The sequence below is a fragment of the Spinacia oleracea genome, chromosome 6 (assembly GCF_020520425.1).
Source record: "Spinacia oleracea cultivar Varoflay chromosome 6, BTI_SOV_V1, whole genome shotgun sequence".
Taxonomy (NCBI): Eukaryota; Viridiplantae; Streptophyta; class Magnoliopsida; order Caryophyllales; family Amaranthaceae; genus Spinacia; species Spinacia oleracea.
The window spans coordinates 38,491,901-38,511,283 of record NC_079492.1 but is presented as its reverse complement, the minus strand read 5'-3'; the positions used below and the strand labels follow the sequence as shown (position 1 = coordinate 38,511,283).

The following is a 19,383-nucleotide window of genomic DNA, read 5'->3' as shown; positions in this document are numbered from 1 at the left end:
ATATTTTTGGTGTTTGATAAATACGGTTGGTGTTGGAGAGAGAGAAGGTGAAATTTATATTTACGACCAAAATATTGGTGATTGATAAACATGCTATTAGGATGGTTACGAAAACAAAGTAGTATTCGGAATTGCAATCATATATTGCATGCATATTGAATGGTAGTAAGTACACGTATTAGCTAGTTTTGTGATGAGGAAGTAAAAACCCCGTCTGTTATGTTTTTGTAAAAACATAGCAGCAAAAAAAAAATTCAATGAAATAGTACATGTTTTAATCGAAATGGTACTTTGTTTTTAATGAAATAGTACTCTTTTTAACGAAATGGTACATGTTTTTATCGAAATGGTACCTGTTTAACGAAATGGTATTCTTTTCTTAATGAATGGTAATATTTTTTAAAAGAAATTGTGCATGTTTGGCGCTGTGATGTGTTTGCTCACACATCACAGCATGCAGCCTCTCCGCCCTCGTTTTGTGATAAGTAAGAAATAATGGTAATGTTACTAGACAAATTTATATTACAATGTTAAACTATCGAGGACAGGTCGTCTGGTGTATTGAGGTTCGGCCACCAATTAGCGTGACGGAGATCTGCGTGGCCGACGTTGATTGATTCGTTTTACCAACTTTGGAGTTATGTGTCTGATTTGATCTGTGTTTCATCAGTATAATAGTAATTGACGTATGTTTTCAAGAGTTCTTCAATTATATGAGAAGTCCGTCATTTGCGTAGACGCATAGGGATAGGATAGTCTTCTCGCAAAGGCTACACATACTCCGGGGGTATGTGGACCCTTACATACCCTATTATTTGATTTGTTTATTATTGGTCCAGTTCCGGTATGAGTCAGGAACAGTTGGAGAGGCTGGGCAGGTTGAGTAACTTCGATTCCGTGATGAAATCCTGCACAAGGGATAATGGTAAAACTAGCCTCGGAGGTGATTCTAGGATCCCCCCTCTGATGCCAAAGTCAGAGATTATGAAATATATGTGTTAAGGTCGAGTAAAATTGTAACAGACTTGATTTTAAGCAGCTTTTAATATAATATAAAGAGTAAATTACCGTCTTAAACGTGTTGTTAAAATTTCTCTTAAACTTAAATTAAGATTAAGATCATGGAATTTTATTCAAATCGGTGAATGAATTTGAATTTTTATGATTAAAGTTAATAATTTCCCCGAATTGTTTCTCGAGATTTACCTCGAGATAATTTTATTTTATTTTGTTGGGAATTATTCGTTTAAAGTATTTAGATTTTGTTGATTCTAAACAAATTTATCTAAACTCAATTTGTCTTTTTTTTTCCATGGAATTAGGATTTTTTTTATTGTTTTTTTTATCTAGTTAAAAGAATATTCTCCTAATTAATTTAATCTAAGCTAGAGTCATCAATAATGATACCATCAAAATTTCCCAAAACCATTTGCTTGAAAAGTAAAAGAACAAAAACCCCTTCACTCACTTTCTCTCTCCCCTTACTCGTGATCCTCTCCCTCCTATTCACTTGACTCTCCTCCACCGTCATCCCACCGCACTGCCAGCGCCGCCAATATACTCCTCTCCCCTCCTCGGCGCTGCTGATGCGCTGTGTTGCCGGTATTGTTGTTGATCTGCTCATGTCGGTCTCCTTGCTCCGCCCCTCCCTCTCGCGTGTCATCCGTACAACCACCGCCGACGGTGGCCTTAAATGGTCGTCGTCGATATTCCATCACTCAATGGGTAATCTATCTAACTCCTCTTTGTAAATTGATTGAGCTGAATAAGTAAAATCCCAAATAAACAAAACCCTAACTTTCTCTTCTTTGGTTTTCTCTCCTCTTGTTCGGTGCAACACTCCCTCCGTCGGAGTCGTGCTGTGGTGGTGTGGTGATGCCGCCGATGGGGTTTCCTTGCTATCTTTCTCCTCCGCTCTCCCCTGCATGTTCCGTCCTCTCCTCTCCTCCCTGCTCGCCCGAGCTCCGTGGCTGCCGTCGGAGCTGCGGTTACTGTTGTGGTTGCTGATTAAGTTGATTGATCTGGTATAGTTGATCTCTCCATTCCTCCTTATTCTTCCAATTAAATTAAGGGAATACTTTAAGATCAATTCCTGTATCATTGATTTCAATTTAGCTTAGTTAGATTGCAATAATTTATTGGAATCAAGTTGTCAAATAAAGTATATGAAAATAATTTCAGTTATTTGTTAAGTAATTTCGATTAAATCAGTGGACAATTCAAGTTATTATTTTCTTTGAGGATTCTTCTAAAATGATGGTGTAATTAAGATTTCTATTATTATTTATTTATTTTGACTTATTTACATTTACAAGTTTATGAATCGAATATTATCAAACTATATGATTTTCAAATCACAATTCTTGTTTAGGAGTTCAATTCGGTTTTCTTAAAATAGAATACGTGACATACTAGTTTCTAAGACAAGGTTTTGGAATGAATTAAGATTTATGAAAGAATTCTATGGAGATCTAGCTCAAGTTAAGTGAAAGTTTATTGATTCATGTACTTTTATGTTGAGGTAAGTGATTGAAGAATGATCAAGGTGAATCAAAGTATGGGGTTATGCGGAGAGCCGTGACCAAGTGTGTAGCCTTGGAGTTTACATATTTGGTGATTCAAGGTACACATCGTCCAACCAACTTCAATGTTTGAAAATATATCTTGTGTTTAAGTATCATGTATATATATATATATGTATAGATTGAATGGTCGTTTTGCGAATTTAAAGTTAGTTTGCGAATTAAATTGTGTTTTGCAAAACTGAATTGTATTTACAAATTGATTTGTCCTTTGCAAATTGAAATGCGTCTGCAAATTGAAATGCGTTTTGGCAAATTGAATTGCGTATTCCGTGTTGAATTATGGTTTAAAAATTGAATGGTAATATTTTAGGAATCTTTATACTTTTGAATGAATATTGGTGTTGATCTGGAATTTGAGTGATGGTTTAAGTTGAAAGGTTGTGTTATTAGATAGTTGAGTTGCTCGAGAGTTCTTGAGGTTGAATTTGGGAATAAATTAGAATCAAGGTTAGTAATGAGGTACGCAAATGAGTTGAAGGTCTATGAAAGAGTCAAGGAAATAAGAAGATCATAAATAGAGATGTCGATGGTTAATGTAAATGGAGGTCGAACTCAAGAGGTCGTGAAGTTGCATCAAGTCTTAATGTGGGTCGTTGTCTATTAACCACAAAATTAATAATGAAGAAATTAAAATGTTGGATTTGGAAGGAAAAAATATTTTGAGTACGAAACTATTTCTAATTCCTTTTTAGAAGGACAAACCTATTTCTTTAGGGCAATATTCTTCAGAAGGCGTTTTATTATTTACTTTATAAAACCACATCTATTTTGAGTCTTCCAAAAGTCAAACGTATTCTGAAAATCGTGAACTGTAAATTAAGAATTCTTTTAATGTAGTAAATGAGAATCTTTAAATTATCTAAGTATAACAAAAACTGAGTTTTCAATGATTCTTCAATGATTCGTTTCAAGGGTTTATAATCATTCCTAACAAGCCATATTTACTTTAGAATTTCCTAAAAAGTCACATGTTTTTCCTAAAACTATGAACTATGGAACTTAAACTAGCTTGAACAATATTAAAGTGTTTAATGAACTTAAGAGTTGAAACTATTATACTAAAGTGTTTTCAGCTTTGTTTTAAGTTCTTTAAATACCAATAGTTTTTAAATAAGTAAATCCTTATCAAGTTTTTAAAAGAGTTTATTATATAGAATAACAATACACTTTAAAGTAAATAATCAAGTTTTCATACTTTTGTAACCTAATGGTTTGAAATCTATCGAGAGGACTTTTCAATGAATAATAAAGATTATGTTAACAGCCCGCCCTTCAGGAGCTGCTTTCTAAACACACTTAGTCTTAATTTAAATAAACTAAATGAAATTACAACTTTAAACCCTGCTAACAAACTTTAACTCTTCAACCAACTTCAAAGGTTTAATCACAGATTAAGTCCTAATTAAACTTAATTAATTATTAGAAATTTCGGCAGCACTTCCCCTAAATATGGACAACCTAAAAATATTGTTTAGGAAATTACGTCAGATTTTCTTTCACCTGCTTCAATTACAACATTCCAACATACAACATTTCCCAAGACATCACCACGGTATCACCAAACCCAACAGGGATATATAATCCATAAATAATAAACCAAAAAGCTCTATTATATTGTTTGAAGTATATTTTAAACCCAGCACTATGTCGTTCTTGAAGTAATTGTGAATTTAGAAATTCTGTGCGATTATTATATAGAATAACAATACACTTTAAAGTAAATAATCAAGTTTTCATACTTTTGTAACCTAATGGTTTGAAATCTATCGAGAGGACTTTTCAATGAATAATAAAGATTATGTTTGAGTAATTATGTTTTATGTAAATGTTTATAAAATACTTTTCAGGCACCCTAAGCTATTAAATGATGAATTCGGATTCGAGGAAAGTATAACCTATTGATAGCCTTGGGATCTTAAATGAGTATCACTCACTAGCAGTCAATTATTAAACAATGGTCTAGAGTATAGCCAAGGATAAGGATTGATTCTAAGTTAAAAAGGGATTAGTTGAGAGGAGTGTTCAACTTTTAATTAGATCATTACAATGTGATTAAGTGCAAGTGCAAAGTGTCAAACAAGTCTTGAGTTTGATATTAAAATCGGGTTAAAGATTTATATAAGATAGAAGCTGAGTTGAACTATAATGAGAAAGAAGAGAATACTTGAATACGGGAATGCGAATAAGTTTCGGGCAACGAATTAAGATAAATTGATAATAAAATACTTAATTAGGGGAAAGTAGCCGTGTATGTGTGGCATAGTGCTCACATACATCGGTGATGAAAAACAATGGAAGCGAGTGCTACATCAGTAGACTCGTGGTAAGCGGGCTTGACCCGTAGCTCGGCGGGATAGACCCGTTAAAGAGGCTTGGCCGTAAAGCGAGTGCTACAAAAGTAGACTCGTAGAGGCGGGATAGACCCGTAATTAGGGACATGTCCTAGTTCAGTCTTGCAAGCGTATGTTTATCAGGAGGGTGACGACCCCCACCAAATAGAGACAGTTGGTTGAATAACCCCTCTCTATTCGTGTTCACTTTCCCCAACAGTAAGCTATTATGTTGAATTAAGTTATCTATTCTTGCCTTGAATTATGAAATCATGTCGAATATGTATTGTGAGTTTGATCTGTGTCATGAGAACTTTATGAAGAGTATTATATGTCTTTGGCAATATTGTGCGAATGAGTTTCCATTGAGTTGTAAATGGATATATATATATATATTTTTTGAGCTTCACCTTGTGGCATAAATGATGGCTTGGGGAAGTTTACTTTTAGAGAAATACTTGGTACATGCATGGTTATGAGTAATTGTCGAGTAAGGTTATGGTTGGAAATGATTAACGGTATGGTGGGAATAATTAGGTGAATCTTAAATTGCAAGCTTTATTATTGAAGTAATTGTGAATTTAGAAATTCTGTGCGATGATAAGTAAGGTCTGGAGCTATTGCGAATAAAACTATATTATATTGTTTTCCAAACGTTTGCTGAATAATAAGGATTTGATGAAATAGATTTCAACGAAATTATAATGTTTTATTAAATAATGTTTTCAAGTGTGCTTATAAGAAAAATTGATTTTCAAAACGAAACATAAAAACTAAAAACAAAACTATTTGAGCCACCTATCAAATGCATTTCAGGTTGGATAACGTGTACTCAGATTTCCGCTGATTTTGTTCAATGAACCTGTCCTGGTGGGGGCAGAGTTAAAATGTTTTGCAGGTAGCGAGAATCGAGTTTCAGTTCAGGTTCAAGGTGCGTAGAGTCCTCTGGATGTCTTATATGTTCCATGGCGGGTTATGGATTCTCCAAGTATATTTAAGTCTTTCCCAATTTGTTAATGGATTGTATTATTCCTTTCTAGAGCTTTTTGGTTTATTATTTATGGATTATATATCCCTGTTGGGTTTGGTGATACCGTGGTGATGCCTTAGGAAATGTTGTATGTTGGAATGTTGTAATTGAAGCAGGTGAAAGAAAATCTGACGTAATTTCCTAAAAAATATTTTTAGGTTGTCCATATTTAGGGGAAGTGCTGCCAAAATTTCTAATAATTAATTAAGTTTAATTAAGACTTAATCTGTGATTAAATCTTTGAAGTTGGTTGAAGAGTTAAAGTTTGTTAGCAGAGTTTAAAGTTGTAATTTCATTTAGTTTATTTAAATTAAGACTAAGTGTGTTTAGAAAGCAGCTTGTGAAGGGCGGGCTGTTACAGGTGGTATCAGAGCCAAGGTTTCTTTTGGGTTTGCTATGATCTTCAAATCATAGCGTATGAATTTGGAATTATGAGTATGAGTTCTTTCGTAAAGAAGTTAAGAGTTTTGGATCGTGAAAGGATATTTGAGGAATCTTTAAATGGGTTACCTTTGGGATGACAAGCATAAGGTTTTAAGCATCTATAGGAGGAAATAATGATTGATTTGGAACTATTGGATCCTCCAAGGAATAATGTCTCAAGTTAAGTTGGAAGCTGAGAGGGTTATTTGAATTGAATTTGAAATATGATGATTGAAATTAGTTTTGTTGAATAAGCGAAAATGGAGAAATATGTATGATGGATTCATTTTTATTTGGTTTGGTTAGTAGTGCTGGACATGGTAGTTACTTACGTCGGTAGTGGAGGAAAATGAGTTGGAAACTTGATTATTTAAAAAGCTAAGGAAATATAATTGTGTTGGGTGATAAATTACTATTGCATTGAGGATTTAAGATTTAATTACTAATTCTTTGGTTGCTTGTTAATAGAATTAAAGTTAGGAATAGTTAGTAAGAATTAAGGATCTTTGGTCTTAAGATTTCTGTTTATTTTGGATTTTGAAAAGAGATTGGATTAAAGAGAAATTTGAACTAATAGTCAAGTTTTAAATGCCTAACTAAATATACATTTTTAGAAGGAATTTTACTCTTCCAAAGTGACCTAGAAGCATTATCTATCCACTCTTTCCTTCAAGAGAATTCTATATTTCATTCACTCTCTCCTAACTTAGGATGTATGTGTTTCACTGTCAATCTATCTAACCCTTATTCCAATCAAACAATCTTAACGCTCAATTCATTGTTGCTCAGATTCAAAACTCTCACTCCCAACTATCTTTTGAAATTAAGTCCTCCTATCCATGGATATTCCTAAGGTTTTCTGTATCAGTTTATTTAATTTTGAAGATTTCTACATAGAGATTGAGTTACCTTATTTTGTATGCTACACGCGATATCAAGATGCTATTTCAAAATGCAAAGTTTTATTTAAATAACCTAAAGTTATACGTTTAGATGTTTCGAGGACGAAACTTATTTTGAGGGTGGTATAGTGTAACAGACTTGATTTAAAGCAGCTTTTAATATAATATAAAGAGTAATTACCATCTTAAACGTGTTGTTAAAATTTCTCTTAAATTTAAATTAATATTAAGATCATGGAATTTTATTCAAATCGGTGAATGAATTTGAATTTTTATGATTAAAGTTAATAATTTCCCCGAATTGTTTCTCGAGATTTACCTCGAGATAATTTTATTTATTTTGTTGGGAATTTATTCGTTTAAAGTATTTAGATTTTGTTGATTCTAAACAAATTTATCTAAACTCAATTTGTCTTTTTTTTTCCCATGGAATTAGGATTTTTTTTATTGTTTTTTTTATCTAGTTAAAAGAATATTCTCCTAATTAATTTAATCTAAGCTAGAGTCATCAATAATGAAACCATCAAAATTTCCCAAAATCATTTGCTTGAAAAGTAAAAGAACAAAAACCCCTTCACTCACTTTCTCTCTCCCCTTACTCGTGATCCTCTCCCTCCTCTTCACTTGACTCTCCTCCACCGTCACCCCACCGCACCGCCAGCGCCGCCAATATACTCCTCTCCCCTCCTCAGCGCTGCTGATGCGCTGTGTTGCCGGTGTTGTTGTTGATCTGCTCATGTCGGTCTCCTTGCTCCGCCCCTCCCTCTCGCGTGTCATCCGTACAACCACCGCCGACGGTGGCCTTAAATGGTCGTCGTCGATATTCCATCACTCAATGGGTAATCTATCTAACTCCTCTTTGTAAATTGATTGAGCTAAATAAGTAAAACCCAAATAAACAAAACCCTAACTTTCTCTTCTTTGGTTTTCTCTCCTCTTGTTCGGTGCAACACTCCCTCCGTTGTAGTCGTGCTGTGGTGGTGTGGTGATGCCACCGATGGGGTTTCCTTGCTATCTTTCTCCTCCGCTCTCCCCTGCATGTTCAGTCCTCTCCTCTCCTCCCTGCTCGCCGGAGCTCCGTGGCTGCCGTCGGAGCTGCGGTTACTGTTGTGGTTGCTGATTAAGTTGATTGATCTAGCATAGTTGATCTCTCCATTCCTCCTTATTCTTCCAATTAAATTAAGGGAATACTTCAAGATCAATTCCTGTATCATTGACTTCAATTTAGCTTAGTTAGATTGCAATAATTTATTGGAATCAAGTTGTCAAATAAAGTATATGAAAATAATTTCAGTTATTTGTTAAGTAATTTCGATTAAATCAGTGGACAATTCAAGTTATTATTTTCTTTGAGAGGATTCTTCTAAAATGATGGTGTAATTAAGATTTCTATTATTATTTATTTATTTTGACTTATTTACATTTACAAGTTTATGAATCGAATATTATCAAACTATATGATTTTCAAATCACAATTCTTGTTTAGGAGTTCAATTCGGTTTTCTTAAAATAGAATACGTGAAATACTAGTTTCTAAGACAAGGTTTTGGAATGAATTAAGATTTATGAAAGAATTCTATGGAGATCTAGCTCATGTTAAGTGAAAGTTTATTGATTCATGTACTTTTATGTTGAGGTAAGTGATTGAAGAACGATCAAGGTGAATAAAAGTATGGGGTTATGCGGAGAGCCGTGACCAAGTGTGTAGCTTTGGAGTTTATATATTCGGTGATTCAAGGTACACATCGTCCAACCAACTTCAATGTTTGAAAATATATCTTGTGTTAAAGTATCATGTGTATATATATATATATATATATATATATATATATATATATATATAGAGAGAGAGAGAGATTGAATGGTCGTTTTGCGAATTGAAAGTTATTTTGCGAATTAAATTGTGTTTTGCAAAACTGAATTGTATTTACAAATTGATTTGTTCTTTGCAAATTGAAATGCGTTTGCAAATTGAAATGCGTTTTGGCAAATTGAATTGCGTATTCCGTGTTGAATTATGCTTTACAAATTGAATGGTAATATTTTAGGAATCTTTATACTTTTGAATGAATATTGGTGTTGATCTGGAATTTGAGTGATGGTTTAAGTTGAAAGGTTGTGTGATTAGATAGTTGAGTTGCTCGAGAGTTCTTGAGGTTGAATTTGGGAATAAATTAGAATCAAGGTTAATAATGAGGTATGCAAATGAGTTAAAAGGTCTATGAAAGAGTCAAGGAAATAAGAAGATCATATATAGAGATGCTGATGGTTAATGTAAGTAGAGGTCGAACTCAAGAGGTCGTGAAGTTGCATCAAGTCTTAATGTGGGTCGTTGTCTATTAACCACAAAATTAATAATGAAGAAATTAAAATGTTGGATTTGGAAGGAAAAATTATTTTGAGTACGAAACTATTTCTAATTCCTTTTTAGAAGGACAAACCTATTTCTTTAGGGCAATATTCTTCAGAAGGCGTTTTATTATTTACTTTATAAAACCACATCTATTTTGAGTCTTCCAAAAGTCAAACGTATTCTGAAAATCATGAACTGTAAATTAAGAATTCTTTTAATGTAGTAAATGAGAATCTTTAAATTATCTAAGTATAACAAAAACTGAGTTTTCAATGATTCTTCAATGATTCATTTCAAGGGTTTATAATCATTCCTAACAAGCCATATTTACTTTAGAATTTCCTAAAAAGTCACATGTTTTTCCTAAAACTATGAACTATGGAACTTAAACTAGCTTGAACAATATTAAAGTGTTTAATGAACTTAAGAGTTGGAACTATTATACTAAAGTGTTTTAAGCTTTGTTTTAAGTTCTTTAAATACCAATAGTTTTTAAATAAGTAAATCCTTATCAAGTTTTAAAAAGAGTTTATTATATAGAATAACAATACACTTTAAAGTAAATAATCAAGTTTTCATACTTTTGTAACCTAATGGTTTGAAATCTATCGAGAGGACTTTTCAATGAATAATAAAGATTATGTTTGAGTAATTATGTTTTATGTAAATGTTTATAAAATACTTTTCAGGCACCCTAAGCTATTAAATGATGAATTCGGATTCGGGGAAAGTATAACCTATTGATAGCCTTGGGATCTTAAATGAGTATCACTCACTAGCAGTCAATTATTAAACAATGGTCTAGAGTATAGCCAAGGATAAGGATTGATTCTAAGTTAAAAAGGGATTAGTTGAGAGGAGTGTTCAACTTTTAATTAGATCATTACAATGTGATTAAGTGCAAGTGCAAAGTGTCAAACAAGTCTTGAGTTTGATATTAAAATCGGGTTAAAGATTTATATAAGATAGAAGTTGAGTTGAACTATAATGAGAAAGAAGCGAATACTTGAATAAGGGAATGCGAATAAGTTTCGGGCAACGAATTAAGATAAATTGATAATAAAATACTTAAGTAGGGGAAAGTAGTCGTGTATGTGTGGCATAGTGCTCACATACATCGGTGATTAAAAACAATGGAAGCGAGTGCTACATCAGTAGACTCGTGGTAAGCGGGCTTGACCCGTAGCTCGGCGGGATAGACCCGTTAAAGCGGCTTGGCCGTAAAGCGAGTGCTACAAAAGTAGACTCGTAGAGGCGGGATAGACCCGTAATTAGGGACATGTCCTAGTTCAGTCTTGCAAGCGTATGTTTATCAGGAGGGTGACGACCCCCACCAAATAGAGTCAGTTGGTTGAATAACCCCTCTCTATTCGTGTTCACTTTCCCCAACAGTAAGCTATTATGTTGAATTAATTTATCTATTCTTGCCTTGAATTATGAAATCATGTCGAATATGTATTGTGAATTTGATCTGTGTCATGAGAACTTTATGAAGAGAATTATATGTCTTTGGCAATATTGTGCGAATGAGTTTTCATTGAGTTGTAAATGGATATATAATATATTTTGAGCTTCACCTTGTGGCATAAATGATGGCTTGGGGAAGTTTACTTTTAGAGAAATACTTGGTACATGCATGGTTATGAGCAATTGTCGAGTAAGGTTATGGTTGGAAATGATTAACGGTATGGTGGGAATAATTAGGTGAATCTTATATTGCAAGCTGTATTATTGAAGTAATTGCGAATTTAGAAATTCTGTGTGATGATAAGTAAGGTCTGGAGCTATTGCGAATAAAACTTTATTATATTGTTTTCCAAACGTTTGCTGAATAATAAGGATTTGAAGAAATAGATTTCAACGAAATTATAATGTTTTATTAAGTAATGTTTTCAAGTGTGCTTATAAGAAAAATTGATTTTCAAAACGAAACATAAAAACTAAAAACAAAACTATTTGAGCCACCTATCAAATGCATTTCAGGTTGGATAACGTGTACTCAGATTTCCGCTGATTTTGTTCAATGAACCTGTCCTGGTGGGGGCAGAGTTAAAATATTTTGCAGGTAGCGAGAATCGAGTTTCAGTTCAGGTTCAAGGTGCGTAGAGTCCTCTGGATGTCTTATATGTTCCAAGGCGGGTTATGGATTCTCCAAGTATATTTAAGTCTTTCCCAATTTGTTGATGGATTGTATTATTCCTTTCTAGAGATTTTTGGTTTATTATTTATGGATTATATATCCCTGTTGGGTTTGGTGACACCGTGGTGATGTCTTGGGAAATGTTGTATGTTGGAATGTTGTAATTGAAGCAGGTGAAAGAAAATCTGACGTAACTTCCTAAACAATATTTTTAGGTTGTCCATATTTAGGGGAAGTGCTGCCGAAATTTCTAATAATTAATTAAGTTTAATTAAGACTTAATCTGTGATTAAATCTTTGAAGTTGGTTGAAGAGTTAAAGTTTGTTAGCAGGGTTTAAAGTTGTAATTTCATTTAGTTTATTTAAATTAAGACTAAGTGTGTTTAGAAAGCAACTCGTGAAGGGCGGACTGTTACAAAAATGATTGGGATTGTGTACCTTTTACAATAAATGCGATCCATATATATAGGAACGGGTCGGGTGTACGGATAATTCAGGGCCTACCTTCGAGATAGCGACCCATTGACTTTACCGACAGAAGACTTGTTGCTGCTATCGGCCATAAGATAGAGTTGGTAAGGAGAGTGCAGAGCCGGTAGCGGCTTTTACTCTTCTTTACCCCATACGGGTGAGGGTGCTATCTGCTAGCTGGTAGCACACCCGTACAACTAGCCCCCTCAGAGTGAGCGTTGTTATTCTTGAATCACTACGCTTGCTCTGATTTTAGAAAAACCGGTTCCACACTTACTAGCCCCCCAAAACTGTATGGCCTGACAACTGGCATTGGGAGTGGGCGTTGTGGACTAATTTTTTGACTAGCCCTCTCCAGAATTGTCTGACTTCCATTGTCAGCGGCACGGCCTACAGATTTTGCGAATTGGTGTCGACCTGCTTGATTTGCATGTTTACTAGCCCCCTTGCTTTTCTTGCAGACTAGCCCCCTTGCTTTTACTGCTGAATAGCCCCCTTGCTTTTACTGCTGACTAGCCCCCTTGCTTTTACTGCAAACTAGCCCCCTTGCTCTTACTGCAGACTAGCCCCCTTGCTCTTTGTTTGGTTAACTTTCAAACGGAAGTTTTTTGCCTAAATTAAAAATTCTCAATAAAAAGGGGTTTTAAATTTTAATTTTTTTACCGCTCAAAGGTCTCCACGTGGCTTTCCTTGAATTCTTAACATGACACGTGTTGCACTATCATTTTATTTCAACGGTTGATGATGAACCGTCGTTTGAACTTCTGCAACTGTCACACATCAACAGACTTCTAGGCTTCCTTTTTTACTACTTATACTCTCCCTTCCTCCTAATCTTATTTTCTTTCGTCTTCTCTTTCTTGCAAACTATCACTGCGTTTTCGTCTTGCCTTGCGATAACAATCGTATGCTCTCTCATTTGCTCTTACCGTGCGATTTTATTGTTGTGGTACTCCTTTTCAGTCGTTGTTGTGAATTGCTGGTTGTATTGAAGGTATATTCCTGTTTTTCTTCTGTTTTCTCCCCTCGCTTTTTAGTTTTTTCTTAGTATTATGTCGAGTGAGGTAGATAGTGAAAACCTGCTGAGTGGGGAAGGGTATGATGATGTCGGTAATGCTTCCCCATCATTGGATGTGAATATTATGGACGAGGATGAGCCGGGATCCTCTGATCACTTTGAGCCATCGTACAGAGATGCGGCGTTTGAATTGCGGGCTCGCATGAGAAATCAGGTACGAGCCGATACACGTCGTGATTTAAACTTTCTTAGTAACTGTTTTGGGAAAATTCGACTTAGAGATGAGCTTGCCTTGATGAAGGTGCTAACAATCGATCGAGCTAGATAATTGAGAATGGTGAGAGCCAGTTGTAATAGCATAAGATAATCGTAGGTTTATTGCTTGGAAATCATGTATGTAAAACAGACAAGACTAAGCCATTTTATAGGCATTTACAACAAGAGTGTAATGTTCACACTTAATTGCCTATAATTTGATAATAAATGCGTAATGAAGGCCGACTTCATCAAAGGTTTGTAACGGCTGCTTCACTCTCAACCGTTGGGAGTAAGTTCGAACGGTGCCATTATGCGCCTTGCTGGCAGCCACGCACACAATGTTTGCCACGTATGCCCATGTCACCAAGAGGGTATTTTCCCCCCTAACAATTGTCCCCAAACCCATTTTGAATTTATTCCGGGAAGTTCAAAAAGGAAAAATGGGTTTCACAGAAGGAAAATGGAAACCGCCTCTTAACCTCCCCAACGCTGACGGCGTTAGAGTCATGATGACTTTTGCCTTGGAGAAGCCAACCGTCCATCTGCGCCAATAAATAGGACTGCGCTTCCAACCATCCGCAATCACTTCTGCAATCTCTCTCTTCTCTTTCCCAGAAAAAACGATCGGCGCTATTTCCCTCTCCTTCTTTCAGGTAACTGCTCGTCTTCCATCTTCTTCTTTCCTTCTTTCTTTCATCGATTTTTTCTATGTCGCAACGAATGGGAAAGAAATCCACCCGCGCGAAGAACAAGAGAGTGGTGGTGGCGTGCGATCTGGTTGAGGGGCCAATTTTCAGCCCTACCCACATTCTGGACAGAAAGAATGTTCGGCCGGCCACTTGGGGGAAGCAGGATGTGGAGGCGCTCAGGGAGGAGTGTGGTTTTCCTCCGTCGGCGGTAATTCGTTTGCCGCAGCCCGACGAACGGGCCGATTGGGTATCGGACGGCTGGGTGTGCTTCTATGAGTATCCCTTCAGAATTGGGTATACCAATCCCTTCTCGCCACTGGTGCAAGGAGTTCTAAGGGCACTGGCGGTGCCGCCGGCGCAACTAATGCCGCAGGTCTGGAGGGTGATGCACTTGGTCGACCATCTGGCCGGCAAACTGGACATGGAGTTCCGGGTTGAGGACCTTGTGTACACCTACAAGGTCCAAAATTATGGGACTGGTAGGTACTTGCTGCATGTCAAGGACGACAGGGAGGCTCTTCTTGGTGCGGACAAGTCGAACGACCGCGGGTGGATGGGTCGGTTCTTTTTTGTGGAGTTGGCTAGTTTAGGGCCCGACTCCGACTTCTTGACGGGGGAGTGAATGGCTAGAGGTATTTTGTTTGTTTTTTGGTATTTTTTGGGCTTGTTGATTTGACTTTGTGTCACTTTTGTGTTTTTGTAGGTGCATCTTTCGACACAGTTGGTGTCGGTGCCGAAGCCATATAAAAGACTGCTATGCTATTGGGGGTCCCTCTAAAGGACAGAGCTTTCATCGGCCTCAAGTTCGAACGCGAAGAGCCTCCTCAAGAAGAAGAAGTTTCTGAACTTGTGAACATGTCGACATCAACAGGTAAACATGGATTAGGGTTAATTTACAGTTTTTGGGTTCGTTGCCCTTTTCAATACGAAATACAATTTACAACTGCTGTGACGAGACTGAGTCGTCAAATAAATGCTGTCAACAGGTACTGGCCCGTCGACACGCTCTGGCAAGGCCCCATCTGCGGATGCATTGCTGAGGAAGAGGCTGGAGTCACTGGGAAGTGTGTCTCGAGCCAAACCCATCACTGTGTTGTCACCACAGAGGCCGCCAAAGGCTTCAACTGACGCCACGGTGACGGGGGAGACCAGCTCGCTTCTGCCTGCTGAGAAAAAGCTGTCGCCTCCATCTCGGAAGAGGAAGCTTGCAGTGGAGTTCCCTGACGACTACGGGTCGGCAGATGCGCCACGGGTTCAGCTTTGGCCTGAAGTCGAACACCTCTGGATGCCGTCAAGCTGGGAGCGCCAGGAATCTTTGTCCCCAGTAGCTGCAACTGTCGAGAGCGTCTCGGATGCATGGAGGGTATGTGTTTGCTCTTTCTTTTTATTTCCTTCGCCTCCTCCATCCTCATCTCGTCATTTTTAAATAATTTGCTTTCACATAGGCCCTGCAATCTGCTCTAGCCACACGTCATCATGTCATCATGTTAGAAAATCAAATAGTAAAACTGAAAAATGACATGAAGAAGGCAAAGCAGGAAACCGGTCGTCTTGGTGGTGTGGCCAAGGAGGCCATGGCAAGAGCTGAGGCGCTGCAGGTGAGTCAAGAGAAGGGGGCTGCTGAGGTCGCATAGTTGAACGCTGGGAAGGAGACGCTGGTTGCTGAGGTCGACGAGCTGAAGACGTCTCTCTACAAAGTTAAGGCGAGGATTTACGAGTGTGCTGGTTACTACACTTGGAAAATGAAGGCCGAGATGATGGAGGAGTTCAAGGCGGGCAAACATGTGAACTGGACTCCTGACGAAGACATTGCTCAGTTCAACACTGCATTCCCCGAGGACTATATCCCCCCTGGTGCCGTTAGCGATGAAGAAGACGTCGAGGAGGGTGCAACTGCAACCAGCCCCGATGTCGAGACGATGGCGGCACCAGGCGATGGCGAACAAGGGGAGAATGCAGGCCCAGCAGACCATCAGGAGTAGTTCTGTCCCCCCTCCTTAAAAATTTAAAATTTGAATGTTGTGTTTGTTAAACAATGGCTTTTTTAAACAATATTTTGTGTGTTCGGCCTTTGGGAAGGTCGAAAAGATATTTGTGGCTGTGTTTCGCCTTGAAGGCGGCAGTCCTTTGTGTGTGTTTTTGGCTTGTCCATGGGGGCAAGTTATGTAAATATTTGTGGTTTACGAAATCTGTGTTGCTTGCTTTGTGTTTGGAAAAATGTGTTTGGTTTTTGCATTTTGTTTTGCAGGTTGGGCACATACCTCGAGTTCGACTTTGGCGACGCCTCCAGCCTGTCAAAGGGGAACCTGCAAGAAATGTATGCTGTAGAAAATGTAGATCTGTATTTCATTATGTATGTAGTGTACATTGTAGTGTACCAAGCGTTTTTGTAATGGCCTAAATTGTGTTTTGTAGTTTGTAAGATTTGTAATATGTAATGTATACAATCACTGTTTCCTTTCACTTCGTTTTTCTGAACATGCGTGCACAATTTCGACTTTTGTTTTCCTGTATGCTGTGTTGTACACTTTGCCTCATCTGTTTTCTCCTTGTCGAATCCGTCACCATGTGGGCACCATACTGTCAACACAGCAGAGCGTGAGGATTGGCCGTTGGTGGAGCCAACGGCCCTCCGATGCTTAAGTCAGTATGGAGCGACATAAAAATGAGAGGAAATTACGACAAGGAGAAAAAAGAAAGAAAGAGTTCAAGGAGAAATACGGGACGAAGTCGAGTCGAGTCTTTATGTTCGTTATTCCTCCTAAGTGTATACTTATGATGTCGCCACGGTGTTGTCTGCAAAACAAGACGATGGCGTGAGGATTGGCCGTTGGTGGAGCCAACGGCCCTCCGATGCCTAAGTCAGTAATGGTGATAACATACAAGGAGGAAAGGAAAAAAGATAGAGGAGAGGAACTTAACTTCTTGTTACTTATAAGTGTATATAGTTCGAGATGTTCTCGACTTCGTAATACGTCATGCCCACTCTGTCTCGGGGGTATCGACATAATGGTGATGAATGCTAGAGTACCTGTTGCGTTAAAAAAACTAGAAAGAAAAAAATATTCGAGTGTTCAGAAATGGTACAGTTTTAGGTGTGTCGCATTCCAACTTCTTGGGATGGGTGTGCTGTCTTTGTCGACCAACTCGTATGCACCATGTCCTGTTCGTCTCACGATCTGGAAGGGACCTTCCCATGTCGGGGCCAATTTGCCGTGTCGAGGATCCTTTTTGTTTGGGAAGACCTTGCGTAGGACCCAATCTCCCTGCTGAAATACTCGAACCCTCACATTCTTGTTGTAGCTATTTGCAACTGCTTGTTGGTAGGACGCCATCCTGGAGCCATGAAACTACTTCTTGCTGTGGGGAGCTCGACTTCGGGAGGAATGACTGCCTCGCAACCGAAGACTAAGGAGAAAGGAGTTTGATTGGTTTCCGTCTTGGGCGTCGTCCTGTCGGCCCACAGGATCATAGGTAACTCGTCTGCCCATCTTCCTTTGGTGTCGTCGAGGCGCTTCTTGAGGTTGTTGATGATGATTTTGTTACTTGACTCGGCTTGGCCATTCGCTTGAGGATATCTTGGTGTTGAGGTGTGCAAGGTGATGTTATATCTACTGCAGAATTCTTTGGTTTTGTTGCTGATGAACTGAGAACCATTGTCGCAGACGATCTCGAAAGGGATACCGAACCGACTAAGGATATTTCGTTTGATGAATGAGATGACTTCGGTATCTCGAACTCGCTTGAAAGCTTCTGCTTCGATCCATTTGGAGAAGTAATCAGTCATTGCCAACATGAAGACGCGTTGTCCTGATGCTTGTGGTAAGGGACCTCTATGTCCATCCCCCATTTCGTGAAGGGCCAAGGGGACAAGATAGGATGGAGTACTTCACAAGGTTGATGAGAGATGGATGCGAACCGCTGGCAGGAGTCGCACTTCTTAGCAAAGGTGATTGCGTCTTTCTTCATGGTGGGCCAGAAATATCCCATGGTAAGGGTTTTGTGGGCTAAGCTTCTTCCTCCGGCGTGGTTTCCACATTCTCCATCATGTATGTTGCGCAATGTCGACTCAATCTCGTCATGATCAAGGCATCTCAGGTACGGTCCTGCAACCGACTTTCTGAACAATACTCCATGGATTAGGATAAATCTGGAGGCTTTCATGCGGAAGGCTTTTTCGTGGGTGACTCCAGGTGGGGTAGTGTTGTGTTTAAGCCAGTGTATGTAAGGGTCGCGCCATGAGGGCATTTGAGTAGGTTGAGACTGTTCGGTGATGGGTAGGTTATCTTTGGTGATGGATGGATACATTAAGTAGACTACGGGGATGGAGGTGAGTTTAGGTTTGATGTTTGAGCCAAGATTGGCTAAGGCGTTAGCCTGGGTGTTTTGGTCTCTTGGTATTTGTTGTAAGGTGCATGAGTCGAACTTGTTCACGAGCCTTTTTGCTATTTCCAAGTAGGCCTGCATCTTTGAGTCCTTCGCTGCATACGAACCGTTAATCTGGCTGATAATTAATAAAGAATCGCAACGTACCTCAAGTCGGCGGATATTCATGTCGAGTGCTAATGACAACCCCAGTATCAAATCTTCGTACTCTGTTTCGTTGTTGGTAGCTTTGAACTCGCAACAGACAGATTGTACTATGGTGTCCCCTTGTGGCGATTTTAGCACGATGCCGAGGCCTGTCCCTCGTATGTTGGAGGAGCCGTCAGTATGTAGGGTCCATGTTGACGAGGATCCATTGTTGGTCAGTGTGTTGACTTCGTGAAGTAGCATGAGCAGGCTTCTTTTGCTACGCAACAATAGAGCAAGATAGCGTCGACTTCGTGTTGGAGGCTCGGGCTGAAGTCAGCCACAAAATCAGCCAGGGCTTGCGACTTGATGGCTGTGCGAGGTTCGTATCTGATGTCGTAACAACCTAATTGTATTGCCCATTTGGACATCCTGCCAGACAACTCGGGTTTCCTCATGATTGACTTCATGGGATAGTTAGTTCTAACAGTGATAGGGTGACATTCGAAATAAGGGCGCAATTTAACAGAAGCGACGACTAAAGCAAGGACAAGTTTTTCGAGATGAGAGTACCTTGTTTCGGCGCTAAGTAAAGACTTACTGACGTAATAAGTAGGTAGCTGCTTTCAGTTTTCTTCCCGTACTAACACTGCACTGATGGTCGACTCTGTA

At 38.3% G+C, this 19,383-nt stretch overlaps 1 protein-coding gene across 10 annotated transcripts; it reads left to right on the top strand.

Annotated features, from left to right (window-relative positions):
• The first annotated feature begins 1,428 nt into the window (after positions 1-1,428).
• Positions 1,429-15,974, top strand: LOC110790039 (uncharacterized). Of its 10 annotated transcripts, none has more exons than XM_056833468.1 (7): positions 1,429-2,024; positions 2,527-2,623; positions 5,796-5,846; positions 8,912-9,008; positions 11,671-15,070; positions 15,186-15,562; positions 15,645-15,974. In XM_056833468.1, the coding sequence occupies exons 5-7, from the start codon at positions 14,956-14,958 to the stop codon at positions 15,831-15,833; spliced, it is 681 nt and encodes a 226-aa protein (XP_056689446.1). In that variant the 5' UTR covers positions 1,429-2,024; positions 2,527-2,623; positions 5,796-5,846; positions 8,912-9,008; positions 11,671-14,955; the 3' UTR covers positions 15,834-15,974. The 10 variants fall into 10 exon arrangements, with proteins under 10 accessions (XP_056689446.1, XP_056689450.1, XP_056689447.1 ...); XM_056833472.1 differs by having other exon boundaries at positions 11,607-15,070; XM_056833469.1 differs by having other exon boundaries at positions 8,907-9,008.
• Positions 15,975-19,383: the final 3,409 nt, after the last annotated feature.

What these genes read in the sequence shown, in the direction of transcription:
- LOC110790039 (XM_056833474.1), top strand. Translation starts at nt 14,956, where the DNA reads ATGCTATTGGGGGTCCCTCTAAAGGACAGAGCTTTCATCGGCCTCAAG. An exon ending in GAACATGTCGACATCAACAG is followed by an intron (nt 15,071 to 15,185) that starts GTAAACATGGAT and finishes TGCTGTCAACAG; the next exon opens with GTACTGGCCCGTCGACACGC. An exon ending in GCGTCTCGGATGCATGGAGG is followed by an intron (nt 15,563 to 15,644) that starts GTATGTGTTTGC and finishes GCTTTCACATAG; the next exon opens with GCCCTGCAATCTGCTCTAGC.